This window comes from Tachysurus vachellii, chromosome 5 (assembly GCF_030014155.1).
Source record: "Tachysurus vachellii isolate PV-2020 chromosome 5, HZAU_Pvac_v1, whole genome shotgun sequence".
In the NCBI taxonomy this organism is placed as follows: Eukaryota; Metazoa; Chordata; class Actinopteri; order Siluriformes; family Bagridae; genus Tachysurus; species Tachysurus vachellii.
The window spans coordinates 27,599,503-27,627,346 of NC_083464.1; the positions used below are offsets into that span (position 1 = coordinate 27,599,503).

The 27,844-nt window shown below is 38.7% G+C and overlaps 4 protein-coding genes across 5 annotated transcripts; 3 read left to right on the top strand and 1 right to left on the bottom strand.

Moving 5' to 3' along the window:
- Positions 1-419: 419 nt before the first annotated feature.
- Positions 420-5,368, bottom strand: LOC132846274 (carbonic anhydrase-like). 2 transcript variants are annotated; one of them, XM_060870918.1, is made up of 7 exons: positions 5,183-5,368; positions 4,386-4,583; positions 3,036-3,154; positions 2,744-2,836; positions 2,542-2,608; positions 2,296-2,447; positions 420-1,684 (listed from the first exon to the last, which is right to left on the bottom strand). In XM_060870918.1, exons 1-7 carry the CDS (start codon positions 5,214-5,216, stop codon positions 1,568-1,570), a joined length of 780 nt encoding a protein of 259 aa, XP_060726901.1. In that variant the 5' UTR covers positions 5,217-5,368; the 3' UTR covers positions 420-1,567. The 2 variants fall into 2 exon arrangements, with proteins under 2 accessions (XP_060726901.1, XP_060726900.1); XM_060870917.1 differs by having other exon boundaries at positions 2,296-2,451; positions 2,546-2,608; positions 5,183-5,366.
- Positions 5,369-11,473: 6,105 nt separating this feature from the next.
- On the top strand, positions 11,474-12,958 carry rbis (ribosomal biogenesis factor). The gene is made up of 4 exons (XM_060869342.1): positions 11,474-11,546; positions 11,727-11,843; positions 12,119-12,235; positions 12,424-12,958. Exons 2-4 carry the CDS (start codon positions 11,733-11,735, stop codon positions 12,490-12,492), a joined length of 297 nt encoding a protein of 98 aa, XP_060725325.1. The 5' UTR covers positions 11,474-11,546; positions 11,727-11,732; the 3' UTR covers positions 12,493-12,958.
- Positions 12,959-15,275: 2,317 nt separating this feature from the next.
- fbxo45 (F-box protein 45) lies at positions 15,276-20,408 on the top strand. The gene is made up of 3 exons (XM_060870919.1): positions 15,276-15,752; positions 18,127-18,483; positions 19,519-20,408. Exons 1-3 carry the CDS (start codon positions 15,465-15,467, stop codon positions 19,702-19,704), a joined length of 831 nt encoding a protein of 276 aa, XP_060726902.1. The 5' UTR covers positions 15,276-15,464; the 3' UTR covers positions 19,705-20,408.
- Positions 20,409-22,497: 2,089 nt separating this feature from the next.
- On the top strand, positions 22,498-26,118 carry nrros (negative regulator of reactive oxygen species). The gene is made up of 3 exons (XM_060870920.1): positions 22,498-22,678; positions 23,401-23,497; positions 23,732-26,118. The coding sequence occupies exons 2-3, from the start codon at positions 23,414-23,416 to the stop codon at positions 25,685-25,687; spliced, it is 2,040 nt and encodes a 679-aa protein (XP_060726903.1). The 5' UTR covers positions 22,498-22,678; positions 23,401-23,413; the 3' UTR covers positions 25,688-26,118.
- The last annotated feature ends 1,726 nt before the right edge of the window (positions 26,119-27,844 follow it).

A 27,844-nucleotide genomic window follows, 5' to 3' on the forward strand; every position in this document is an offset into this window, starting at 1 on the left:
TTCATTCATTCATTCATTCACTCATTTTCTACCGCTTATCCGAACTACCTCGGGTCACGGGGAGCCTGTGCCTATCTCAGGTGTCATCGGGCAACAAGGCAGGATACACCCTGGACGGAGTGCCAACCCATCGCAGGGCACACACACACTCTCATTCACTCACGCAATCACACACTACGGACAATTTTCCAGAGATGCCAATCAACCTACCATGCATGTCTTTGGACCGGGGGAGGAAACCGGAGTACCCGGAGGAAACCCCCGAGGCACGGGGAGAACATGCAAACTCCACACACACAAGGTGGAGGCGGGAATCGAACCCCCAACCCTGGAGGTGTGAGGCGAACGTGCTAACCACTAAGCCACCGTGCCCCTTTTTAAATATTCAATTACTATAAATATACATATAGATCAAACAGTTTAATATGACAAGTTATTTGGTTTTTTTATTAGCTGTCTTATTTATTGCACAAAAGTTGACATTAAAACATATAATTATGTTATGCATAGCGTATTTAATTAAACTCTTCTACTAATTTAGCATTAGCATAATGTAGTCCTAAAATTTCTTATAGCAGTATATTACATACATTTCAAATCTAATACAATCAACACATCTGACACTTTTAACTAATCAACACAAATTGTCTGGTCCCGTGATTTCATGTCAAAGTGAGAAAAGGAAGGAAACCTGAAAAACCTAAGATTTTGCTGAATTAGCATGTTTTAGTGAGCTGACTGATCTGTAGGAAAATAGTGTGTACTGTATATATTGCATAAGCCCTTATTTTAAGGACAATTCAGCAGCAACTATGTGTTTATTAGATATCAACATGCACTACATGTGCACTCTTACAGAACAGCTCACAGTTCTAAGCTGTTCCAGACATCACATTCGAAAGGATACTCAAGCATTAACCAGCACACTGCTCCTCTGAGGGAGCTGTTAAGTGTGTGTGTGTGTGTGTGTGTGTGTGTGTGTGTGTGTGTGTTAGTGTAGGTATGATGCCATTACACACATACAGTACTCTGCATATATTTTATCTCTTTTTTTCTGCTCTATTAGTTGTAGTAGAAACAGAAATTAGGATTCATCCTTATCGACCAAGAGGAAGAAGAACTATATGAAGTTCTCCAAGAAACCTGGAACGGTCATTTCCTTAGAACAATTCATGATCTAAAGCCTTGCATAGTGTTATATCTGTGAAAAAGAACGTTTTAGGGATCTTGTGGTGGGTTTTGCTGAGCTGCCATGATCTTGATGCAGGCTGAAATAGATTACTGGTGGTATTTATGACCGATAGCCAACTTCATGTAAAAAAGGGCTTTTCTAATATATTCCTGCAGAATAGAGTTGGACTTTTGGTTTGCTTGTATGTATGTTTTGGTGAATCTTGATTATGATGGGCCAGGCACTATACCCACAAAGTACAGAAGTAAATTAATCTTCTTTTGACTATATGTAAAAAGTGTAGCGCAAAAAAGCAAAGACTCAATAGTGCTCTTGCCAGATGACAGGGAAACATTCCAATGGAAAAACAGGGGCAGTGTTAAGAGGAACAGATTACTACAAAGATGTGCGGACTTTCCGATCTTTCAGAGGCTGAGGTGGGCGATAGTTATCCACCATATTGCACTTCGGCTCCCCCTCCAAGGAGAAGAGCAGCCCACGGAATTTCTCCATCTGTTCTCCATAAAAAAGAAACAAACACAATATAATTATTCACTTAATACACTAACAGATTAGTTTCTGATATTAGAGTGTTCATGTATTGAATCTTAATTTTGACTCAAACTGCAGTTTATGAATCTCATTTAAATCTTTGTGTAGTATCTAATAAACGCGGTTTATAAAAAGTAGCAAATGAAAAGTTATATTCAAAGTATGAGGATGCAAAAATCAGTTCATGCCATCAAGACATTTCTCTGTGAAGTGTGAACTTTCACAAGGGTGCAACACGCCTGAGAGACTAGAAGATCACAAGAGACCAGCAGATCACATGGGGAAGTGTTAGTGGCGATATACGGCTGATCTGAATCCCAAGTTAAACAAGCTGCCACTGTTGGGCCCTTGAGGAAGGCCCCTTATCTCTCAATTGCTCAGTTGAATAAAAATATTTGACATACTGTGTCACTGTTTAAACCGTTTAAACAACTTGAGTGCTAAGATGAAGCCAGTGGTCAGTCTGGTTAAAATCCACTGAGTATAATTATACTCTAAAAAGGTTTATTCAGGAACTAAACTTCCTACTAGTATATAGTATATCCTTTGAGTAATGTGTTAATGGACAGGACCTGTGCAGAGCTAACACTGATTGACTTCTTGCATACAATCCATGTAACACTCTCGAGCAGTGGAGGTGTGGTCAAAGAGCCATCGTATGTCCAATAGTCCAGTGTGCTAGGCAACAGCAAAGTGGGGTCAAAGTTTGCAAATGAAGTCTGTGCTCCCTGGGAGGAAAGCCAGAAAATTATGATTAGCCAACTAATTTCAGAATGAATCTACAAAATCAGACATAAAAGGCAGAAATTTAAAAGAACTTGCCTTTGCTTTAATGGTCTCCATTGCATCAAGAAGCTTAGAAAGTTGAGGGTTTTCATTACCAATCTGTTGAAAGTAAAATACAGAAATGAACACTTTTGAAATACACTAGAGATGTCCTTTATGCCACAGCGTTATCACAAGTTCAGATATCAGTTTTAAGTTAGAACAATGTAAAAAAAAAACTTTTCATGTGTTGACCTCCAAGAAGACTCCAACCACAGCAAGGCCATCAGACTTGCTAGCAGCGTTCCCAAAGTTGGAATATTTAGTGTTCCAGTGAACTAGATGAAGCTGGAGAACATAAAAATTATCTTTATTTGCACCAAAACCCACACTGTAGTCTAGGTCTTTAAAAAATCATTTCATCATTATCATTTCTAAAACTGTGTATATATGCTACGGGAGAATATATAAGAACACCAAAATCTACTGAATTATGTAACGTTGTGTAGGGGTTAGGATATGGAGTAGGCTATAAAAAGGTACAAACCTCAGCAGGGTACAATTTTCCATTAACTGTATGCTCTGAGCCTTTATCATCACTAGATCCCCAGTGAAAATGGAACTGTTTAAGTCTGTAGGTTCCGGTTATGGGGCCCCCTGTCAGAGCTGAAGATGCAAGCACAAAACACACAAAAAAAAACAATTTCAGACCATAATTTACATGATCTTATCTAGTGATCTACAAGAGTGCTTTGAAGTCTCTATTAATGATGATTACATCAACAGTGGTTGACGAGGTTACAGACTTCAAACATCAACCTAAAACTCTGTTGGGAGTTTTTTAATACATAAAAACAACCAGGGTTTGATTTAACATTTGAAAAGAAGAATCTCTAAAAGATTTACACGTAATTGTTATAAAAGTATGTCTATCATAATTACAAACATCTATAGTTAGAGAAAACCACAAATTCAGGAGTATGGAGGAATGATACAACCAGCACTACCATCCCCTAACACACAAACACATTCATGTGAATATGTTGTTATAATTTGTTTACCCAAATGACACCGTGTGTTATTCCAACACATTTGTTTAAAACAGTTCTCACTTGTGCTCAGAAACTTCCTCCCATGACACATTTTTATGTGGTGCACTGTTTAATGTTTAACAGAGTATGAGTCAAAAGTTCACTAGGACTTTTTTGTCTCACCTCATGTGCCGCTCACGCTTCCTCATTAAGCATTTGAGTGTTGGGAAAATATGACTACACAAAGCTCGTAGACACACAGGAATAACTTCTCATCATCTGCAGGATCCTGTTTTTTTCAGGTGTCTTAAATTACAAGCATGTCTTAATTTACAGGTATTGACCTTTGCAGTACAGACATCTCAATAGCCCATGATATACAAGTGAACCCACTAAATGTTTTATTTTGTATAATGAGGATTCTGACCTTATACTCTCCAGTTGAGTGATGCTGATGAATCACGGTATACAGTTTGGCCCAAATTAATTCATTCATAATTAATTCAGGCCAGCCTTGAAGCTGATGTGTAAAATTATGCATTCATAACCCATATTTTTAAAAAAAATCTACTCTGGAAGCAGAAATAGCTCCCTTTAGGCGCACTATCACAACAAGGCACACAGCAGTACATTACTGAGTTATCTCTCACTTTGCTGAATCACTTTACGTATAGTGTTAATAAGTGCAAACACTACAACAAATACAAGTCTAAATCAATCAATATAAAGACCTTCATTTAACAATAGCTGACAAATTAACACTATATGTTGTATTTAAACAGTAAGTGTAAAATGAACATTATTAACACAATAATGCAGTTTGGTGCCATTTCTAATGTTAGTGATATAAAACATGATGAACTTACTTGATTTGTCCTCATCATCTTCGAAAGTGACCTGCACGGAGTGGCCATTGTTGATGATGTCCAGTGAGACTGATGGATCATAACGCAGTGTGAGTGGCTTGAGCTCAGGGTCATACTGAGCCTCACTAGACACAATGTCAATAGGAGACTGGCGGGGTCCGTTAGCTATCGGAAACTTCTCATGCCATGTGTCTGGACCTGCAGGGAAAAATGAGGCATTAACCTTTGCATAACATCTGCACTCACAGCACAATTCCTAATGTTAAATGTGGTATTTATAAACTAACAGCCATCTGAACCAAATGGGATTTGTGAAGCTATTTCAGCACTGAGGGTCTGTATTCAGTACTGCAGGTCTGTATTCAGCACTGATCTGTATTCAGTACTGCAGGTCTGTGTTCAGCACTGCTCTGTATTCAGTACTGCAGGTCTGTGTTCAGCACTGATCTGTATTCAGTACTGCAGGTCTGTGTTCAGCACTGCTCTGTATTCAGTACTGCAGGTCTGTGTTCAGCACTGCTCTGTATTCAGTACTGCAGGTCTGTATTCAGCACTGATCTGTATTCAGTACTGCAGGTCTGTGTTCAGCACTGCTCTGTATTCAGTACTGCAGGTCTGTATTCAGCACTGCTCTGTATTCAGTACTGCGGGTCTGAATGGAGAGATTTTGCTGTATCGTGTGGTGCGTGAACAAGGTCACAGAAGCATGATGCGCCGTAAGTGCATGGGAATCTTTCATTCATCTGTTCATTCGGGTACACACTAGTCGGTGATATGAAGAGCTGATAGAGACTTACCGTTATTCGCTCCGTATCCCCATTCGTGAGCCATTGTCACAGTATAATCGGCTTGAAGTGGCTCCGCTTGCGATGGCTCGAGTGCGCAAAGTGACCCAGAAGAGACGCGGCGCGGTTTATATAGCGATCACCAAACACTGTTCCTCTCTATGATCACACACACACACATACACACATACACACACACACACACACACACACACACACACACACACACACACACACACACAGGCAAAATCAGTAGGAGGAGGAGGTACTAGCGCAATCGATGATGACACACATCTCTCTCTCTCTCTCTCTCTCTCTCTCTCTCTGTGCACACTGAGCTTCGTCCTGTGTCTGTACAGATTGTAATGGATGTGACCTTTAACGCATCTGCTTTATAAGCCTTTACTAAGCCTTTACTTACAGCCTACTGTTCTACTGTTCCATGGCTGCCCTAAAAACAGTCGTCACAGCAAAACTGAATGTGAAATTAATAGTCAAATTGCTGTACAGTGAATGAACAGACTAATCAGTGACCCTCTTGACAAAAATTAAAGCAATCATTAATGCCATCTGGTGGTGGATCAAGATGTAATGTCTCTACTTTATAGCAATGTGTAATGTGCTATAAAGTCAACTGACTAACCATCAGCATCGTGTCTGTGAGGGCTGGAGTGTGTAGACAGTAACTTCTACAATGAAACACTATTTTTTTTAAGTCTAAATACTTTCATTTTTCTGTTGTTCATTATCTTTTTAAATATAGAGAGTGTGTATGTGGATATGAATTAAAAAGATCATTTGAAATATTAATTGGATTTACTCTAACAATTAGACAGGCTGTAAATGATGATAGATGTAAAGTAGACAGACTCCTGTATTGTAGTATCATTTAGTAGTATCATTTTAATCTCTAATCTCTCATATCTAATCCTACACTGTCTCTAAATGCGAGTTGAGTAGTCATCTCTGAATCTCAGTTGTGTACAGGGGACGTTTGTTAAACTGTGTTAATCCGTGCAGTTAGACAATTCACATCGATCCCTCTTATGATTGTGCTCACTGCAGCATGAGAAACAGACACGGGTGTAAGCTCAGGACATGAAGAAATGAGGGACAAGTCAATAAGAGGAGCAGCTAGGAGCTATCCATAACTGTTATAGGTCACTTCATAGATTTATCACAGAAAATGAGGAGGCAGGAGTGATGGAGTGATGAAGAAGCACTCTGTTGGTGACTCCTTTTCTTATTTCAAGGAAAATAAAAAAATAATAAATAAATAAATAAATAAATAAATAAATAAATAAATAAATAAATAAATAAATAAATAAATAAATAGGATATATGAAATATTTTCTTTATAAAACAGGACCACATGTTTATACCAGGCATATAAAAATAGTGTGAAAGAAGAAAAATGCTTTGAACCCTAACTACTTAACACAGATTTTCTCTGAGGTCCAGTGGGACATGAAAACATTAACCACAAACTAGAGAAAGTGTTGGTTTGTGTCCAACTCTCCCCTAAGTCAATTTCAGATTAATTGCATTTCTCTTCACTAGCCAAAATCTGCTCCAGCATGATTGCCACTGTGGCACTGCCACTGTGCCAAATGTGAGGTCTATAAAATTATGGCTAATATAAAAGACCTTCGCTGCACACCAGCACTCTTCACCCGACATCACCATTTGACCTAAAAATACTCTTGTAGCAAAAACGGCTTCCAAGAAAAAATCACGTTAATATAGCAGCAGAGATGGGACCAAATCCATATTAATGCCTATGGATGTTTAACATTTACAGCATTTAGCAGACACCCTTATCCAGAGCAACTTACATTTTATCTCATTTTAATACAACTGAGCAATTGAGGCCTTGCTCAGGGGCCCAGCAGTGGCAGATTGGTGGACGTAGGAATTGAACAACCTACCGATTGGTAGCCCAACACCTTAACCACTAGGCTACCACATTCCTTAACAAACACACATGGGTGTCATGGTCAGGTCAGGTCTCCACATACGTTTGGTCATATGTACAGTATAAATACAATAAATATAAAATGTCCATGCACATACTCAATCGGCATTTGTATAATGCTTAAATTTTTGTTCTATAAACAAGTTTGCATTCATCCACATATAAATCAGCTGAGATGGTCTAAAGATATATTATGCTATTAGCTGAGCCTGCTGGGCCTGAACACCTCCGTCTGCAACTGGATACTGGACTTCCGATTGTGAGACTTCAGTCAGTCCGGATCGGGAACAGCATCTCCAGCACCACCACACTAAACACTGGAGCCCCTGTGAAGGCTGAGGAAAGCCCATCTCCTTCCCCCCATCCTGACCATGTTCTACAGAGTGCATTAATGCATTAAGACCATCCTGAGCTGCATCACTGTCTGGTTTGGGATCTGTACTGTCTCTGATTGAAAGATCCTGCAGCGATAGTGAATTGATCATCAGAATTGTGGATGACCCCACACACCCTTCACACACACAATTTACCCTCCTGCCATCTGGGAAAAGGTACCGAAGCATTCCTCACGACCAGACTGAACTGCTGCCAAATGAATACAAACACACACACACAGACACACACACACAAATATATACACGCAATCGTTGTTTTGCACACTCATCAATTTGCTGTTTTGCACATTTATTAAAATTGTTCTCCTGCATACCACATTCAATACCTCAACTGCTGCTTTATCAGAAGTATATGTTTGCAAGAACCCTGTGTTTACAACCTTCTTTTGAACAATGTTTTGTACAACGTACAGTATGCACAGTATTTTTTGTACTGTTGCATAGTACTTTTGCACATAGTATGGTTGGCGCTATCTTGTGTTTTTTCCTGTAGTGTTTTGTTTTGTCTGTCTGCACTGTCTCATGCCTTGCACTGTTTGCACCAGGTTGCACACGCTGCACTTTATTGTACTAGGACAGCCTACGTTCAGTCATTAGCTCTGTGCTGTTTTATGTAGCCGTATGTTGTTCTATGTATCACCGTGGTCCTGGAGGAGCGTTGTTTCATTTTACTATCTACTTTGTCAGTTATATATAGTTGAAATTACAATAAAAGGTTCTTGACTTGACTTAACTAAAACCATTTACCAAGAGAAACAATCAAACATTATAGAGTAAATATTGCAATATATTAACATTGTAAAATGAATAATATTGCTAAATACTTACAGATAAATGCTTGCATATCCTTTACTGAGAGATCAAAATGTTTCCAAAGGAGCATAAGCAATAATACATGATCTTAACTTCAAATCAAAACAAAGAGCCAAATGTTTGTGGAAACCTGACCACTAAATCAGAATCAGAATCAGAAGCACAAATGATATGGTCAGTTATAGTGATGTATAGTTATAGTTATACAGGGCTCTCAAGTTTTGAAGACAGGCAAGAGTGACATTTCCAACCCCCCAGCAACCCCCCACCCCACTTTCCATTTGTGTGTGTGTGTGTGTGTGTGTGTGTGTGTGTGTGTGTGTGTGTGTGTGTGTGTGTGTGTGTGTTTGTGTGTGAGACAGAGCGAGACAGAGAGAGAGAGAGAGAGAGAGAGAGAGAGAGAGAGAGAGAGAGAGAGAGAGAGAGAGAGAGAGATTATGACTGGTGTTTGTTGCCTTTTTGGACTCCTTTATTATTTGTAATGTTGCTCCCATATAAAACAGTTCTGCTCAAGCCCAGACATTTTTAGTGTCCTGATTGAGGACAATGTCCCGTCCACAGACAAGCTGTTTCGTGTTGAGGCTTTGTTCAACCCGACCATCGAAAATACCCTCTCTAATGAATGGTTTTTTTCATTGGTTGTTGCGTTAAATCTTACCCAGATAGTGCTATTTTCTGATTGGCTATTGTGTAGACTCTTTTTTTGATTGGCTGATAATTGTCAGTCTCGACTAAGAACTCCAGGGGGCAGGCACTTTTTTTCCAGGGATTTCAGTACAGCGTAACAGATATTGCGTCATCAGGTGGGCGTGGCCTATTTGATAATCTAACCCTAAACCTAAACCTAACCCTAACCATAACCGTAGTTTTTGGTTGTTTATTTGTTTTCTAAAATAAATCAACCTGTATGATTGTTTTGTCCTTCATAGCATGCTGTTGTTTTTGAAAGAAGGCGTTTTTCCAAGACCTCCGGAAACACGCCCACTTTACGTCGTGGTAACGAAACCCCTGGAATTTAGTGCCTGCCCTCCAGGGGACACGCGCTTGATTCCTGCCCGGTTCCATAGAGACAGCGGTGCGGACAGATACATTAAATATATGATAAAGAGTCAAAATGTTGTTCTGCGTGACAAATACAATGTGTGGCGGGAGAGCGTCACAAAAGACCCAAATGCGTGACTGTCACTCTCAATACGTGACAATTGACAGCCCTGATCAGAGCCGATCGGTCCTATACGCTCACTACGCAAATTACGCAAGGCCCCGCCTCCTCCTGCCTCATTTTACAGCGCGTGTTAATGTTTACTGTGTAGATGACAATATGAAGCAGAGCTATACATCTGGCCATGAAAAGAAAAAAAGAAACAAAATGAGAGTGAAATGTGAGAACAGCAATCAGGTAAACTTGTTCTCTTCAGGTTTGATGTCAGCAAGAGCAAATAACAGTAAAGTTAAGTTGTGATTCTGTCTCTAGTCTCTATCGGACTAGTTAAATTAGCTGTGCAGTGCTGCCAGTGCATCTCTTGGCCTGTCTGTCTGTCACACAACAATTTATTGCGTGAACATTCGCGTGAATAAACGCCCAAGGGCACCGGTGTTTACAAACGGCAGCTCGATAACCGCGCCGCGCGTGAACAAGCGTTTATATGCACGTGCAATCGTGCACGAAATGACACGCGCGCTTTCCAGCAGCAACATCTGTGTGGGGACCAGTACAAAAAGTAGTGTGATAGCGCTCCTAAATTACAATGTTTATAGTCTCTCAATCAGGTGTCAGTTTCTTCCAGACAGTCCAAATACACTGGTGTCAACAATGCTGAAAATGCCCAGACTGTAGAGGGAACCAAAGTTAAAAGTTATTTCTCTCTCTCTCTCTCTCTCTCTCTCTCTCTCTCTCTCTCTCTCTCTCTATATATATATATATATATATATATATATATATATATATATATATATATATATATATATATATATATATATATTAATTTGTTATATTTTATTATTAACTGCTTATTTAAGATAATGTTAATATTCACTTTAAATTCAATTGCTAATATTCAACTCAAAATTCTATTTAAAATATTCCATTCAATAAAGATTTGTTTATACGTCATTTTATTCTGTATTGTTTTACTCTTTGACCGAGAGATGGAGAAAACTTTTTTTAAAAGGAGGGAGGTTTGTAGTGGGAGCAGTGGGGTGTCAAGTGTGAATGTGTGGCAAAAGGTTTACATGGCTCACGGGGCAGGTAGAAGGGCCCCTTAGCAGAATTTTGCTTAGGGCCCCAGGGAGGTCAGGATCGGCTCTGGCCCTGATTATAGTTATGTAACATACACAGCGACAACAACAACATTCAGACAATAAAATTAAAAAACGCTTATATAAATACAAATAGACTATACGAATACAAATAAAAGATAAAATAATAAATTGAAAAAAAAAAATAGAATAATAAATAAATTGTATGTACAGTTGTGCTATAGATGATAGAATAGAATAGAATAGAATAGAATAGAATAGAATAGAATAGAATGTATGTGCTTTTCAGCATCCCATTTCAGATTTAATCGCCAACTCTTGCTCTTATAACAACACATTTTCTGGGTCTGTTCTTCCACTCCAATCTACTACTTTAATGTTTGGAGCCCTTAGTTCCCATGAAGGGGAATCTTTACACTTTAAGCTGGTTGTATTGAGGGTTATTATTTCATCTTCCGTCTAATAGGCTAAAAAATATAACTTTTATATATATATATATATATATATATATATATATATATATATATATATATATATATATATATATATATATAGATTGTTTGTTTTTTTTTGTTTTCACTTCAAGAGTGATAAAAAATAAAAAAAAGAGTTTGGTTATGGAAGGACAGCTAATAGCTATTGTAACTGATAACTAAATTGTTTTGTAGAGGTTCAACAACATATAAATGATGTGTTATTGTTTTATTGTATTAATAACACAGTTGTAATTAGTGCAGTAAAAGAAGAATAAAACATATCATGACATGATGTTATAGAAAGATAATGAAGTTAGAGTGGAAACAGTAAGTTCCTTTGACAGCACAGCAGATGGCAGTAATGCTCTTTACTCTTGTTTACTAGCTCACACTAAGCAGTAGAAGAAGATGTCGCTTTAAGTACATGTGCTGAGACGGTGTTCAGAAGAATATCAAGTGTAAGTGCTGAAGTGTCTCAAACCTCACTTTCTATTTAAAGGGCATTGTTTTTGTTTGTCTCCACATGTAAACAGATCATTTGTACTTCAGCTAGACGGCTTTAATGCAGTCTGTTTTTATCTGTGCGTCTGTAACTGACTGTTTACAATCTGACTCATTTCTGTTTGCTAACTTTTCAGGAAAACATGGCGAAGAATAAACAGAAGGGTAAAAAACATCAGAATGTTTTTCAAGTGGCTACCAAACAGTCCAAGCCCAAGTCTAAAACCAAGCCAGTGAAGACTTCATTAAAACATGTAACACTTACAATAACAACTTCCATCAGTTTTCAGTTACAAAATATTATTTGACTTTAACTAAGAATGAAGAAGTAAATTGTGTATGAACAAAACTATTTGACTGCATGGAATTATTTCCAAGGATATTCAATGTGTTCAAAAAATTAATAAATAAATAAATAAAGTGGATTTTCAGTATTAACTCTATTTTTTTATTTTTTGTGGATTTCTGTACAAGTGATTATTAATGGTTTCTGAACTATAAGTTGACTCATCGCTGTATTTTTGTCCAGATAAACACCCTGAAAAAAGAGAAAGTGGAGAACTTAAATCAGATTTTCTCTGAGGTTCAGAGGGACATGAAAAGTATTTCAAAATCTACAGCCAAAGAATCTACAGGAAAAGCATCGGTAAATAAACGTCTCTTTTATACAACACTATTGCCAATTGTGCTACTTGTGGGCTGGCAGGGGGAGAAAAAACCTCTGGGTTTCACAGCCATCTAGAACTAAATGGACTCAGAGACAGTAAAGGTCGATTATAGTTATGTAACGTCATCACAGCTGACTGAGATTTTGTCAAAAAATTTGTTTTACAGATGTCAAAAGACAAATTACAGGAGTCGGTGAATGTGGACGGAGCTACCCAACTTCTCTCTCAACTGTAGAGACAAAACCAAGTCGTATGCGGTCTGTCGTATGAGCAAGTTCTGAACACATTCTAGATGTTACTTGAAACCAGTTAATCTAAAACGAGCCCTGGATCGAATTAATACAGCATGAATAGGAAAATGATGTCCAGAGTCAGATCATATAATAAATGTGTATGTCTGTATATTCAAGAACAACTGACATTCTAGCCGAAATGGCAGGCTCTCAAAATGAGCATGTTGTATAAGTTGAATTAGCATTTTGTGTCATGTTTTTAAATGACTGATAGTTTGTGGTCTGTCTATATAACCTAATCATGTGGGTTTCATTTTGTCATTGTCCCAAGAATAATATGATAAAGATGTCCTAAATGGGTATGAATAAACATTTGTATAGTTATCAATTGTTATCATTTGTTTATAACACTCAAACCATAAAACTGGAAATTTAGAATACTTCAGAATAATAAAATGTTGAGATGGATCTGTGTGAACCAGTCTCTATTTAGACAATGGTCAGTGAATCGATGCTTCATTTACATTTACAGAATTTAGCAGACGCCCTTATCCAGAGCAACTTACTTTTTATCTCATTTTTATGCAATTGAGCGTTAAGGGCCTTTGCTAAGGGGCCCAGCAGTGGCAGGGGACATAGGAATCAAACTCACAACCTTCCGATTGGTAGCCCAACACCTTAACCACTAGGCTACCACATCCCCTCATATCTAGTACAGGAGGAAAACTGCTCCTAGGTGTACTGTTTGTGAGAAAGCCATTGCAGCTGCAGTGGTCAGGGTCCGTTAAACTTTTGCTGTGATAAGAATGTGTTTCCATTGAACAAGCAAAAATCAAAGCATTTCCAGGAACCACTTGTATCCCCTGATACAGCATAAGATGTGAGCAGTCTTTTTATTTCTAAACAAGGAAATAAATGCAGTAAAAGCAATTGTTCTAAACTAAACAGTAAGCTCTACACTTTGGATATTCGCTCTTTGGAAAAAAAAATGACTTCTTGGTTCAAAAGAGTAATTTTTGTGCAGCCTGAAACTGGTACACTTCTGATCCCTGAGAAGACTGGATGTGGATGTTGGGTCTGTGGTCTGTGGTCCTGGTCATCAGGATCCTGATAAATACAGTTAAATTATGCAGTGAATCAGTTTACTATCATTTATCATGGGGTTTGTCCTCGGTGCTGAAGGTAACAGATGCGTTGCACATGTATTAGTTTGTTTATTGGGACTTTTAACTATGTTCTTGTGTCTTATGCACTAAACCATAGGTCACTAACAGGCGGACCGCGGACCTACAGCCAAAACAAAAGGTTATGATTTAAAACTTGACGAAGCGCTTCTATTTTAACGGCGCAGCTTTTGCAGTCTTTACGGTAAAGGTGATGGAAACGTACAGACCAATCAAGTCTGTGTATTCCTGAAGTAAACACTGCGACTCAACAGTGCAAGACAGATGAGAGAGAATTAAAGTAAAGTTACACGTGAAAGAAAGATAGCGATACATGTAGAAAACAAAGGGAGAGAAACAGACGAGTGAGACGGAGAAAGGGAGAGAAACAGACGAGTGAGACGGAGAAAGGGAGAGAAACAGACGAGTGAGACGGAGACTGATTTCTGTTCACACTTCACACTTCATCAGTGTCTCATATTAAAAGTGACAATGTGAAACACCATTATGAGACCAAATATAAAGGATTTGAACAAACATATCCACTCAAATCTGAAGACAGCGTCCCTGAGACAGCTTTCCCAGGTCTGAGTGAAGTAGCCCTATACATCCTGACCATGTTTGGCTCTACATACAACTGCGAGGCAGATTTCTCTACAATGAACATAATCAAATCTAAATATGGTTCCAGGGTCACTAATGAGCACCTCCACATGTGTATGAGAGCGGCCCTGTCTCCATTAAAGCCCAGGTTTAACCCTAACCCAAGCCCAGGTTTAACCCTAACCCAAGCCCAGGTTTAACCCTAACCCAAGCCCAGGTTTAACCCTAACCCAAGCCCAGGTTTAACCCTAACCCAAGCCCAGGTTTAACCCTAACCCAAGCCCAGGTTTAACCCTAACCCAAGCCCAGGTTTAACCCTAACCCAAGCCCAGGTTTAACCCTAACCCAAGCCAAGCTAGAGCTCAGTTCTCTCACTGAGATATAAAAGGGAAAGTTAAGCACTTTATTTAAACACACAATGTTCACATTTTATTTATTTTCTCTTATTTTGAAATGTAGCCCTACTTTTATGTATTTAATGAGAGAACGTTATACATATCTACAATCATATATATGTTCAGTTCTATGTTACGTGACAATAAATATTGTCAAAAGGTTTTTGAATTGTACTGAATTTATTTGATTTGACAATCAGATGTTGACACAACTACTAGTCTACTTAAATATATATCACACTAAATAGTTAGACATTATGATCTTCCGGACCTTTGCTTCAAGAAATTTTCTCTTATTGGACCTCTTTAAATTTTAGTTGAATACCTTCTGCACTAGACGTTTACATCATTCGTGGTTATTATTAGTTATTAAGCCTCACGTGCGCCCTCTGTCGCTGAAGAGCCACGTGAATAATATAGACGTCATCGTTAACCAGGTCCTTGAAGGAATGTAATATTTTATGAAACGATGGTGTTTTATTAGTTCCGAACAGCACACATGGGGGAAAATGTTCAATAAAAGACTTGTCATTTTGTTTACATAAATAACTGTATTTTATATAAAATATTTACATACTATTTTCGAGTTTATTGTGTTTTAGTATACACCCTACTAGGACCTTACAATGGTACCAAGATTTGCTGAGTTCCGTACAAACACGTTAGATGGTTTCGGTTCGCTTCTTGTAGCACACATGTGTTTACGGGTACCGAGGTTTGGTCCTGAACGGCTCCGGTAGCTCGAGACCGGCTGCTGTTCGGCGCATTAGCGCTTAGCATTAGCGAGTTGTGTGAGCGGAGCTGCAGCTCGACATGTCCGGCGTGGCCGCGGCTGCTGCCGCCTGCGCTGGCGGCTCGGGCTCGGGCGCGGCATGTGGCGCTGCGGGGGTCGCCGGCCGGCTGCCGAGCCGCGTTTTGGAGCACATTTTCTCTTATCTGGAGCTTTCGGACGTGATGCGCTGCTCGCTGGTCTGCTGGCACTGGAACAGCTGTCTGTCGGATGAGAACAGTGAGGTGTGGAGGAGTCAGTGCTCGCGGTTACTCAGCGAAGAGGCGCTGCGCTCAGACATCCTCTGTAATCTCACCTCGTACAAAGGAAAAGTAAGATATAAACACACTAATAGTGTTACATCTGTAGCTGTAATTCGGCTTAATCTGGATACGTGAACGTGACGAGTCGCTTAATAAACATTAGCTTTCCGGCTACACGGATTTTAGCTCGTGTTTACGTGTTTACGTGTTTACGTGTCGATCAGAGGCACAAAACAGCGCCATTCCGACATAAATCTCTGCGTTAGACACATTACAGTGTTACAGCTCACACACTGTACACAGAAGCGCCGGCTGTTCGAGTTTTATTAATGACGTCACGTGTAAATAGTACAAAGTCAATCAGACTGTTTTATACACGACGTCACTGCATTAGACACGATCACGTCCGGTGATTGACACGTTTTCAGTTCGCAGTACGAAATTCCTGTGACTGAGTTTAACATCAGAGTAATGTAATAACCTCTCTAATCACAATGTAATTCAATCACTGCAGTATAGCATAAGTGTGTGTGTATAACACAGTGTGTGTGTGTGTGTGTGTGTGTGTGTGTGTGTATAACACAGTGTGTGTGTGTGTGTAACACAGTGTGTGTGTGTGTGTGCGTGTGTAACACAGTGTTTGTGTGTGTAACACAGTGTGTGTGTGTGAGACACAGTGTGTGTGTGTGTGTGTGTGTAACAGTGTGTGTGTGTAACAGTGTGTGTGTGTAACAGTGTGTGTGTGTGTGTAACACAGTGTGTGTGCATGTAACTGTGTGTAACACAGTGTGTGTGTGTAACAGTGTGTGTGTGTGTAACAGTGTGTGTGTGTGTGTGTGTTTGTGTAAAACACAGTGTGTGTAACACAGTGAGATGGTTACACACAGTGTGTGTGTGTGTGTGTGTGTGTGTGTAAAACAGTGTGTGTAACACAGTGAGATGGTTACACACAGTGTGTGTGTGTGTGTGCGTGTGTGTAACACAGCGTGTGTGTGTGTAACACAGCGTGTGTGCGTGTGTGTGTAACAGTGTGTGTGCGTGTATGTGTGTGTAACACAGTGTGTGTGTGTGTGTGTGTGTGTGTAACACAGTGTGTGTGTGTGTAACTGTGTGTGTGTAACACTGTGTGTAACACTGTGTGTAACACTGTGTGTAACACTGTGTGTAACACTGTGTGTAACACTGTGTGTGCGTGTGTGTGCATGTGTGTGTGTGCGTGTGTGTGTGTTGGGGTTGATGCTGGAATTATTTACACTGGAATAAGATCAAGAAAGCCAGAATTTATTACGTGTGTTCTGATTAAGGGGGGTCACGGTGGCTTAGTGGTTAGCACGTTCGCCTCACACCTCCAGGGTTGGGGGTTCGATTCCCGCCTCCACCTTGTGTGTGTGGAGTTTGCATGTTCTCCCCGTGCCTCGGGGGTTTCCTCCTGGTACTCCGGTTTCCTCCCCCGGTCCAAAGACATGCATGGTAGGTTGATTGGCATCTCTGGTAAATTGTCCGTAGTGTGTGTGTGTGTGTGCCCTGCGATGGGTTGGCACTCCGTCCAGGGTGTATCCTGCCTTGATGCCCGATGACGCCTGAGATAGGCACAGGCTCCCCGTGACCCGAGGTAGTTCGGATAAGCGGTAGAAGATGAATGAATGAATGTTCTGATTAATTAGATTAGATGTATTTTTTTTTTGTAAAACTCAGAAGTAACACATTTCTAACATGAACATCTCTCTCACTTACAGCTGATTTACACCAGTTTCTATAGGTACACAAGACAAAGTGTTCAATTCCAATAACAGCTTTGAACCGTTTCTATTTGTTCTTTTTTGTTTTTCAATAAAAACTAAGTAGAGTTGCTCACTATTGAGGGCAAGAACACATGAGGACTTACTCTGAATCACAGCATGTAGTTTGGCTACAGTCATGTTCTTTAACAGTATTTATTTTTAAATATTAACATATTGAATGAGGAAGAATTGAAATTGTGTTACAAATATACATTAATGTTTAATTAACTAGCAGTGTTAAGGAGTAACATTACACTCCATCAGTGTCATCAAAACACTAATGATGCATTCGGTAGCTGTGCAGTATTGATGTTATATAGTCATATATTCTGACCCAGTTAATTATCAATCAACAGTTAATTATTATCAGTTAATTTGGTCCTTTACAGTAAAGTCAAGATGACACGCTCTAGCACACGTGACTTATAAAACAAGTCACGTGTGCTAGAGCGTGTCATCTTGACTTTACTGTAAAGGACCAAATTTCATTCCAGTCAAAAATTAGATTTCAGAAAGTATATACAACAAATATGTTTTGTTTAAAATATTGAAAACCTCAGGTAACGAGACCACAACATCATCCAACCCTTATTAGTGTCCATTATTATTAATGTAGTGGCTGATGAAAAACACTTTCTTTCTCCTTTCTGTTGTCTCCCCAGTTGAAGTCATTTCAGCATGCCCTGAGCTCCCACGACTGCTCCAGGAATGTGTATATAAAGAAAAATGGATTCACACTCCACCGTAACCCGATTGCTCAGAGTACCGATGGTGCTCGTGCAAAAATCGGCTTCTCGGAGGGCAGGCATGCCTGGGAAATCTGGTGGGAGGGGCCGCTGGGCACAGTGGCAGTGATTGGCATCGCGACCAAAAGGGCACCCATGCAGTGCCAGGGCTATGTTGCACTGCTGGGTAGTGATGATCAGAGCTGGGGCTGGAATCTTGTTGATAATAACCTGCTTCACAATGGAGAGGTCAATGGAAACTTCCCACAGTGCAATAACGCACCCAAGTACCAGGTGAGCTGGCAAAATTCCTCCCATGTGCCAGTTATTGATGTTATTTATATCAGCAATCGCTCTCTGCATGTCTGTCTGATGTGGCTGAGTCAAATTTAGGAACTAGCGTTTAAAAACATTGTAGTTTAGCATGTGAAATGTTTCAGAAGATTTTCTTTTAATAACGATGGAGAGTGATTATGTAAGAATTATGTAAAACATCTACAATGATATCTAAAAATAATTATTACAATCTGATAATTATATATTTCTTTTTAGTCAGTTCCTTATATTTAACTGGTTAAAGCCAGCTACACAGTGTACGGTGTTCAGACAGAATTTGCTGTCACAGACATAAAGGATAAACCTTGTATGTGAGGAACAGAAACATTTTGTGCTACTTTGAACCAAAAGATACTCTGAGTGACAACTCATTAGGGAGAAAATAAAAATGGTTTTATTCATCGTCTCATATTTTTCATTTTAAATCACAGCTAGTGTTGGGCAGTTGAATGTTTGGCATCCTGTAACAGATTATCTGATGATGAACGTCATAAATATTGTACTGAAGAAAGTGACGTGTTATTTCATTAAGCCTAGCTGAGAGTTCTGCTGTAGGCTTGTAGTAGGCTGAAGTAGTGTTGCTGTAAAGAAAGGTTTTAAAGAAATATTTGTATTTATTTTATTTAAAATCAAATGAATGGATTAGGCAGAGTTAAAGAAAGGACCCCTTAATCTAGAGAAGAGACTGGTTCTGAGATCAGCAGACAGCAGATGCAGGACACCACAGATAGTATTGAACACTATACATTGCTGTACATACCTATGATGAAGTGTCTCTCCTTCTCACAATAATTACTCATTGTGATGAAGTGATAACACAATTCCTACGTGAAGGTAGAGTATACAGCATGGAAAAGCTTCATGCCCTTTAGCTCGAGTCATTGGGTCACATGACCACCGCTTTAGAACTGTCCCTTCAGAATGCATGCAAAAAAGGGAATATTATACTGGATGTGCTTTGAATAGCTTCCTTGCTGTGCTTTTTTGTTTCAGATAGGAGAGCGAATACGTGTGATTCTAGACATGGACGACAAGACGCTGGCGTTCGAACGAGGGTTCGAGTTTCTCGGCGTGGCGTTCAGGGGTTTGCCCAAGACCTGCCTGTTTCCGGCCGTTTCTGCTGTTTATGGCAACACTGAAGTCACAATGGTGTACCTTGGAAAACCTTTAGATGGCTGAGGAGCATCTCAGTGCCATACTCACAAAATCAAAAGCCAAGGAGACATCCAGATGGCAAAATAATGACTCTGAGCAGTCCACAGTGTGAGGGCCGATTCATATGGGCAGAAATGTGCAGATTATAAACCGGGATTATGGGGTGAGACTCTCCAAAGCATGACTCAGTGGTCTCAGGATGGCTGGGGACAATTATTTTTAAAGCTGATTTTAATGTAATTTATGACAAGACACTGGACAATGTCTCATTTATAGCTTATTAATCCAGCCTGATTCAGTGGCAGGTGTGAACCGTTAATAACAAGTGAAAGAATGAATTTCTAAACACGTTACAGCGATGACTGACTGTAACTATTGCATTTATACAGTAACTGGACAGTTTTAGAAGTATACTCTGCACCACAAATGCAATCCGTAGGCAAACGACATGCCAAAAACAATGTTCCAATTACCTCTACGCAGCTCGACCATTTTTAACTTAAATACAAGACTTCACTAGAGTTAGTGCTTTGCATGCAGTGTAGTTGAAGCTGTCTGTTGCCATTGGGTTTTGTGCAGGAAATCCAAAAGAAATTGTCATGTTTATGGAATACTTAATTGTGATGTACTAGTATATGATATTAATTTATTAGGTTTTATCCTTGTTACCATTGAGGTTATGGGGCCAGTAAATAAACTATATTGTGCCAGTCTGATCAAATGTACAATGTGGTTGAAATGTTCATATTTTGTATAATATAATAATGAATATATGAGGTGACAGTATTTTTACCACCACAAGGGGGTATCTAATGCACATTTATCAAATAATCGAACTGTACCCTTTGTGCTTGTATTTGTGTGTATGCACAAAAATGCAGTCCACATACAGCAACAGGAGGCTACGAAGGTGTGGAATTGTCTTTTACAACTTGGTTTAGTTAAATAACTTAAATGAAAAATTGTGTTAATGTGATGAAACTGGAGCAGGATTGCTGCTTACTCTTCTTCCTGTAGCACAATCTGGTTCCATTTCTTCAGGTAAGCATGTGCGAACATGGACCAGGCCAAATGTGTGATGTTAAAACAAAAAACAGGATTCATCAGATAAAGACAATTTCTTCTTCCATTGCTCCCTGGTCCAGATCTGATGCGTGTGCGGCCATTGTAGGAGCTTTCAGCGGTGGATATTCTGACCTACGCAGAAAGCTGCCATGCACTGTGCTCTTACACCCTTTCATCATAACCTTTTGGACCTCTTGGCTCTGTTACCGGGGTCAGTGGTTGTCCTTAGTTGAACCACGTTTGTAGTTTCTAACTACTGCAATGAATGGTTCCTACAAACTTGGTTCAAGACCTTACAAGACCTTACAGATTCTCTAACTCAGTCATCTAGTAATCCTGTTTTGGTTCTTGTGAAAGTCTCTCAGATCCTTATGCTTGCCAATTTTTACTGCTTTAAGCTCGAGATTCTGAGAACTGACTGTTTACTTACTGACAACAAGATAATCAATGTTATTCTTATTACCTGTCAGTGGTTTTAATCATTAGGCTGATTTGGTGTACATTATATATAATAGTATATGACACCTGACCATCATGTGCTTTTTTCCTAGCCTGTCGTCACAAACTTGGAAGAACACAATTATACAGAAAGACTTTATTCTCTAGCATTACAGATTCCCTTCACTGGAATTAAGAGGCCCAAACATGTTCCAGCATAACGATGCCTCTGTGCACAAAGCGAGCTCAATCAAGACACGGTTAGATAAGTCTGGCTTATAAGAACGCAAGTGTCCCACAGGGGCAGAAATGTTTCTGTGATGATTTGGAACACTGACTGCGCACCAGGTCTCTTCACCCAATATTAGTGCTCATTTGCCTCTAAAGCTCTTGTGGATTAACGAGCAAATCTCGTGAAAAAAAAAATCTAGTGAAAATCTCATGTCAAAGATACTGTTATAGAAAGTTAATAATCACTATACATTGATTCTGGCTTAGAAGAATGAATTTAATCAAGAACTTTTGCTCTTCAAGACAATGATTTGTCATTTTCTTAGTAAATTTGAACAAAGTAATTTTAAGAACAAAATAAAAGCTGTAATAATGGACTTCAAATTGCTGCAGAAATAAATATCTTTTCCAGTCCATAAACAGATGTAGGTTCAGTGTTCAGTAGTAGGAGCTTGCAGAGGCAAACACATTTAAGTTTTCACACGGGTGTGAAGTGTGACTGCTGGTGCATGAAGGTGTCAGAAAACTGTTTTTATCTTGTAGCTTAAAGAAATGGCTTTTTTGCTTTCGACAGGAAGGGTGTGAGCTCTCAGTGGTTTCCTCTTGACTAGTATCTGATGAGTGAAACCAGTAGTGACGAGTAAAACATGGGCGTGTTTCCTTACAAAGATTCATGTGGTCTGTTCAACAAAAGTTCCAAAAGAAATAAATACATTTAAGCTCACATCACAGCTTAAAGAGTGTATGTTGAGTTAAAAACAATGATATCAGTTAATTTGTATAAATACTTTGTAAAATACTGGGCACTTTATATTTGTTCTTCACTCATTGTCTTTGCGCTTGCATGTAAACTTTTCCAGAACCGAGTGTGATATTTGCGCATTTGCGACTTTACGCAATGGAGAATTGTACAGAGTCCAGGACATCAAGCCACAAACCTTTACACAAACAAACTCTTATTAAAGTGTTTTTGTGGAGTTGTGCCAGGAAAGTGCAGTCAGTGAAGCAGAAGTGTGTTGCACGGTGTAAATGGAGATGTAGTTGCGTGCATGCGCTTTGAATCTCACTGCGAGATCTTGACAGGTCTACATGTGACTTTGGCTTCCGTTGCTCTCTTGCTTCCGCAAATACATATAGACTTCTCTACACACTAGCAGAACACATTCGACTGTCCGAGGCGAGGAAACGGCACAGTTTTCTCCATCAACACCTGATGTAGTGATGGTGTGCAGAGAAGCAGGAGCGCACCAACCAACCCGCCTTGGTAAGAAGCAGCTTTGCTCTGTGCACTTTGTCCATTCAGCTCAGCTCCTTATACATGATGAGTTTGCTGCAGCTGATGCATTAAGTTTGCTTCCTATTACACTTTCTGTGTGAATTGCTCCTAAACGCCATCCGTGTAAAAATAAATTCAAATGTTAAAAAAAGTTAGTTATGTTCTACCAATCTGACTAAATGTTCAACGGATACTGCTGGCTTTATGCCATGTAAAAATGAAATAAATGAAATAGATAAGTGAGTAAGCAAACAAGTAAATAAAGAAATAATCAGAGTCCTTATTTATTGCAGATGTTCTTAATAATGTGTGCAATCACTAACCTCTTTAACCATGAACTAAACTCCACAGACGCCTTCAGTCCTTATTAATTTCTTTTTCTTTATATTTTTAGCAATAATTGTTATTTAAATGTGTTTTATTGTAATATATTTGTTAAGTTTGCATTAACACATGAGGTGTTAGAAAACTTGATATTAACCATAATAAATTTAATAATTAGAATTTCCACCATGGTTAGATAGATAGATAGATAGATAGATAGATAGATAGATAGATAGATAGGTTCAATACCATTTTCATAAATGTTTATGTCTATAAAACATGTGACAATACCATACAACACATTATGATAATACATTATAACATGACCTTTTAAAGAGTTTTATTTTTATATATGAATCTAACAGACACGTTTATCTTCACCTTAGTGAGCATGAAAAGATGCTGGGCATCAGAGTCCTTCTCTGCTTTGGCTTTGTGGCTGTACTGCCAGCTCTTTGCTTCCCTCACACCATCTGCACACTGGTAAGTAAAATGTAAAGAAAACATTAATTGCATTTTTTTCAACAAATCTTTTTTATATGCAAAAGAAACTTTCGTCACTTTCTGTGCTATGAGCAGTTTAATCATTTCTTTGTCAACTGCAGCTTTCTTTTATGGAATTTGTAAATTATAAATAGAAATACACCCTCTCTCTCTCTCTCTCTCTCTCTCTCTCTCTCTCTCTCTCTCTCTCTCTCTCTCTCTCGCTCTCTCCAGACTCAAAGGACAGCTATATGTAACAGTCTGAGACTCTCAACCATTCCCAGCAACTTGCCACAGCAAATAGAAGAGCTTTTTTTGAATAAGAACTTCATTTTAAAATTAAAGAATGGCTGCCTCTCAAGGTATCCTTACCTTCAGATGTTCAGCTGTGCAAACTGCTTTTTGAATGCAGTAGATGCACAAGTCTTCTCCAATTCACCTCTGATAGAGAACCTCAATTTTGCAGACAATGAACTTCACAAGGAGCACAATCATTTTGCCCAGTCTCTGGGCTCTTTAACCAGGCTAAGAATTCTGGATCTTTCTGGCAATGGGCTCACAGAGGACATGGTTTCTGAGATCGTACAAAACCTCACATCCCTTGAGATCCTGGATTTGTCCAGGAATGTTCTACTAAGACTGGACGAGTATACATTTAGAGATCTTCATCACCTCAAAGAACTGAATCTAGAGAGGAATGTTTTGTTTGAGATTGATGACGCTTTTGATCACTTAAAAAAGCTCAGACGGCTTAACTTGGCATTCAATTCTCTGCCGTGCCTCGTCAAATTTGAGATGACCCAGTTGGTGGTACTTAATGCCAGTCACAACCTCATTGAATGGTTTATAACTAATCAGGACATCACAAAAACCTTTGAGCTGGAGACACTGGACTTGTCTGATAACCGCCTCCTGTATTTTCCATTCCTTCCGACCTACAATCGCATTAAAACACTGTTACTATCCAATAACCATATTGGATTTTACGGTCATCTGTCACAGAACACCTCTTTAAATTGGACCAATAGTGTTGAGTTCTACAATTTGGGTGCAAATGCCAGTAATGTTACAGCAGAACTTTGGCGTGATGACCTTCATGGAGATCTATCTTCTGTGGAAATAATAGATCTCAGTGTTAACCAGGTGAGATACCTTCCTCAGGGGTTTCTTCAGAAAATGCCTCATCTCTACTGGCTGAGGATGAGGAGCAACTGCTTAGAATCGCTCAATCTATCAGAAGAGGAGCTCCCTGTAACTTTGTATGAGCTGGATGTGAGCAACAACAGACTGGCTGAACTGCATTCACACTCCAGCTCAGTCAGTGAACTAAATAACCTTACACATTTAAACCTGAGCTTAAACAACATACAGAAGCTTCCCTCTGGAGTGTTCACTACTTTTCCTAGTCTCAGCATTGTGGACCTCAGTTATAACACAGTCCGTGTGTGCCATCCTACAGAGATATACAACTCAGACTCTTCAGCTTGCGCTGTTTGGACAAACATTCCCACATTAAAACAGCTCCACATTGCTGGATGCAATTTAAACAATATTCCTCCGTTAACATTCTATGGCACACCACTAACATATCTTGACTTGTCCAACAACCCAGACCTGCATATTTGCCAAGACTGTTTATCAGGTCTCAGTGGGACTCTCCAGCACCTAAGCCTGAGCAACACAGGTTTGCAGGACTTCAACTTTTCTCCATTTAAACAGTTAACATTTTTAAACATTTCCAAAAACTCAATGTCAGAGCTTCCAAAGTCTCTGATGACACTGAACTTAAAGCTCCTGGACTTGAGGGACAACATGTTGTCCACTATTGAACTAGAACATGCCACTGTGCTAGCTGAGCAACTGCAGATTGTTTATATTAATGGAAATAATTTCAACTGCTGCCAGTTAGAGTGGTACAGGATATTTGAGAAGTCCGAAAACCTCTGTGTTGCTGATCTTTTGGAGTTCACATGTGTAGACTCACACCAGCAGAAACTAAAAGCTGGTCTTTTTGAGTCTGTCCTTTGTGGGGGCAGAAGCACAGATGAATCTATGTTCTGGTACATTTTGCTATTTTTATCTGTTGGTGTGTCCATGGTGGGTGTCTCTGTCATTTATTTCCTGACTTTCAGACCAAGATTACTGCCACGTGTGATAAAAAAGAAATGTTGGAAGCCCACAACTTATTAGAAAACACACAGTAACACCGCTCAGATAAAACAAATAGTGTGATGTTACACTAACAAACAAAACGGTCTCATGTGGGGGGGTGAGGAGGTGTGCGGTCTTCAAGTGTCATGTTTTGGCAAATAGGATACAGATGTACAAGATGGGTAGCTTTTGTTCAAGACATTAAACAGAGTTTGTTTTCCTGTAGAAACCTGTCACTGGAAAAGTTTATAAAGGTCATTTTCAATTTCAGTTACAAACAGAAATGTAATGATGCTACAAAGAATTAAAAGAAAGGAGTGATTTAGCAGAATAATTTATAATAATTTAATAATAGTAACAAGAAAGACAAGCTGTATTGTGATTATTATTATTATTATTATTATTATTATTATTATTATTATTATTATTATTATTATTATTATTGTACTGGCACAAACTGGTGTTTTCTTTTACTACACTTAAAAATAATTCCAGGAAGTGCATTTTTCCTATCAGTTTGTCTTTCCGTGTTTCGTTGTTTAGATTCTGCTATGCACAGAATGTTCGAGAGGTTAATCCAGCATTTCTATGTATATTTGACATCATACCAACATTAAGTTTTATTTACAAACAAGTTTAGTTTGAAATGAATGAAAGCAGATTAAAAGCAGCTCAGATTATAACTTTCACAGCATAATTTACAAATGAAATGATATTGAGATATTATTTCATTTAATGTATGTACATGACCTGAAATAATGTATATATTAAATTTGAACACACTCATGCCTGTTTAAGACTGAATTATTTCTTGAGGTAGTAGAATTTTAATGATAACTATAGAAAGCACAGCACAATACTTAACAAATGTTTCTTTGGCTGCTGGAATTTTAAAGAATGGCATTTTTCTATTGATTTCCTGTAGCGATTTGGTGCCGAATTGTTGTTGTGCACCGATTATGTTGAGTTCTACTGTTTAGTTTTCTTTCTTTTTTCTCCATAAAACCAAAAACCTGACTAGAACTGCTGAATGTTTATTAAGCAAAAAGTTCAGAGCACACTAATATACTCTGACCTGCGTGAAGAACAAAAGATAAGCATAAGCACTGCACAGGAAACTCCAGTTGAATCTCTTATTTAATGAAAAAGCAGTTCTAGGTCATGATGAAACATTACATTGAACTACAGTTAAAGGAAAACACTTGTTTTAAGTCATTAAATTTGGGCAATTACATTTGTGTAGACCCTTTGGCATAATACAGTAAAAGCACCTTAAATGAATCCTAACAATAGATATATTCAATTAGTAGATGATTATGTATAGCAGTGATGTATATCTGAACAATAATACAGAAATAATTATGTATTAGTCTGTATTTTCCTCACTCAACTAATTATGTAAAAATATATGTATTAACCCAAATAACCAAAATGTCAGCTGGGAGTCACTCAGATTATGAAACCATACACTGTGGTTTGGTCTTCCATCAATTTTTGTAACGTGCTTTACTTATCATGAGAAACACTGTGGCTTTAACATACAGTATACACACTTGTGAACACTCGTATTGGATGTCCAGGCATTGTAGGTTGCAAAAGTACCAAAAACAGCAGAGGAAACTGACATTTCCTGTCATGCAATATGTAGCAACTGCCCAGTTTGAGGTCTCAGAGAAGGGGGTAGGGAGGTGGGATTAAGATTTGCTTCCCCAAGATTGCAATTTTCAAGCTTCCTTTTTACACAAGACAAAAAACTTTGCAGTTTGCACTTTATACTTCAAGAATGAAAAAAACAAACTTGCAAAACTAGTCAAAGTAAATAACAGATTTATGAGGAGTTCTTCTTTCTCTAAGGACCCAAAAATATCACTTAATCTTTCTGTCATACAGTAACTATCAGTTCCTTCATTTAGCGAATAACAAATGTCTCTGACACACAATAACCATGGTCAGGAAATTTAGCAATTTAGCAACAAGTGTATGAGAAATAGATGAGACAAAATGCTTGGCTACTATAGATAACATATTGGTTAAATTCAGCAAAATGTATATTTTTAGGATTATCTTGATAAAAAGTCCTTTCACATATTTGTATCAGTAAATTTTACACATTAGTATCAGTGGTGGGACCTGTGTGGCCACGACTAGCATCCACAGAGACCAAACTGATGCCGTGGTGACAGAATCAGCCATAAA

Bases quoted from the DNA above. Each gene is read 5' to 3' on its own strand.
- LOC132846274 (XM_060870918.1), bottom strand. From the start codon at position 5,216: ATGGCTCACGAATGGGGATACGGAGCGAATAACG. The intron at 3,155-4,385 runs GTAAGTTCATCA...TTGCATCTTCAG, and splicing joins AGATGATGAGGACAAATCAA to CTCTGACAGGGGGCCCCATA. The intron at 2,837-3,035 runs GTTTGTACCTTT...TATGTTCTCCAG, and splicing joins GAAAATTGTACCCTGCTGAG to CTTCATCTAGTTCACTGGAA.
- nrros (XM_060870920.1), top strand. From the start codon at position 23,414: ATGCTGGGCATCAGAGTCCTTCTCTGCTTTGGCTTTGTGGCTGTACTG. The intron at 23,498-23,731 runs GTAAGTAAAATG...CGCTCTCTCCAG, and splicing joins CTCACACCATCTGCACACTG to ACTCAAAGGACAGCTATATG.
- fbxo45 (XM_060870919.1), top strand. From the start codon at position 15,465: ATGTCCGGCGTGGCCGCGGCTGCTGCCGCCTGCGCTGGCGGCTCGGGC. The intron at 15,753-18,126 runs GTAAGATATAAA...TTGTCTCCCCAG, and splicing joins TCACCTCGTACAAAGGAAAA to TTGAAGTCATTTCAGCATGC. The intron at 18,484-19,518 runs GTGAGCTGGCAA...TTTTTGTTTCAG, and splicing joins ATAACGCACCCAAGTACCAG to ATAGGAGAGCGAATACGTGT.
- rbis (XM_060869342.1), top strand. From the start codon at position 11,733: ATGGCGAAGAATAAACAGAAGGGTAAAAAACATCAGAATGTTTTTCAA. The intron at 11,844-12,118 runs GTAACACTTACA...ATTTTTGTCCAG, and splicing joins TGAAGACTTCATTAAAACAT to ATAAACACCCTGAAAAAAGA. The intron at 12,236-12,423 runs GTAAATAAACGT...TTTGTTTTACAG, and splicing joins AATCTACAGGAAAAGCATCG to ATGTCAAAAGACAAATTACA.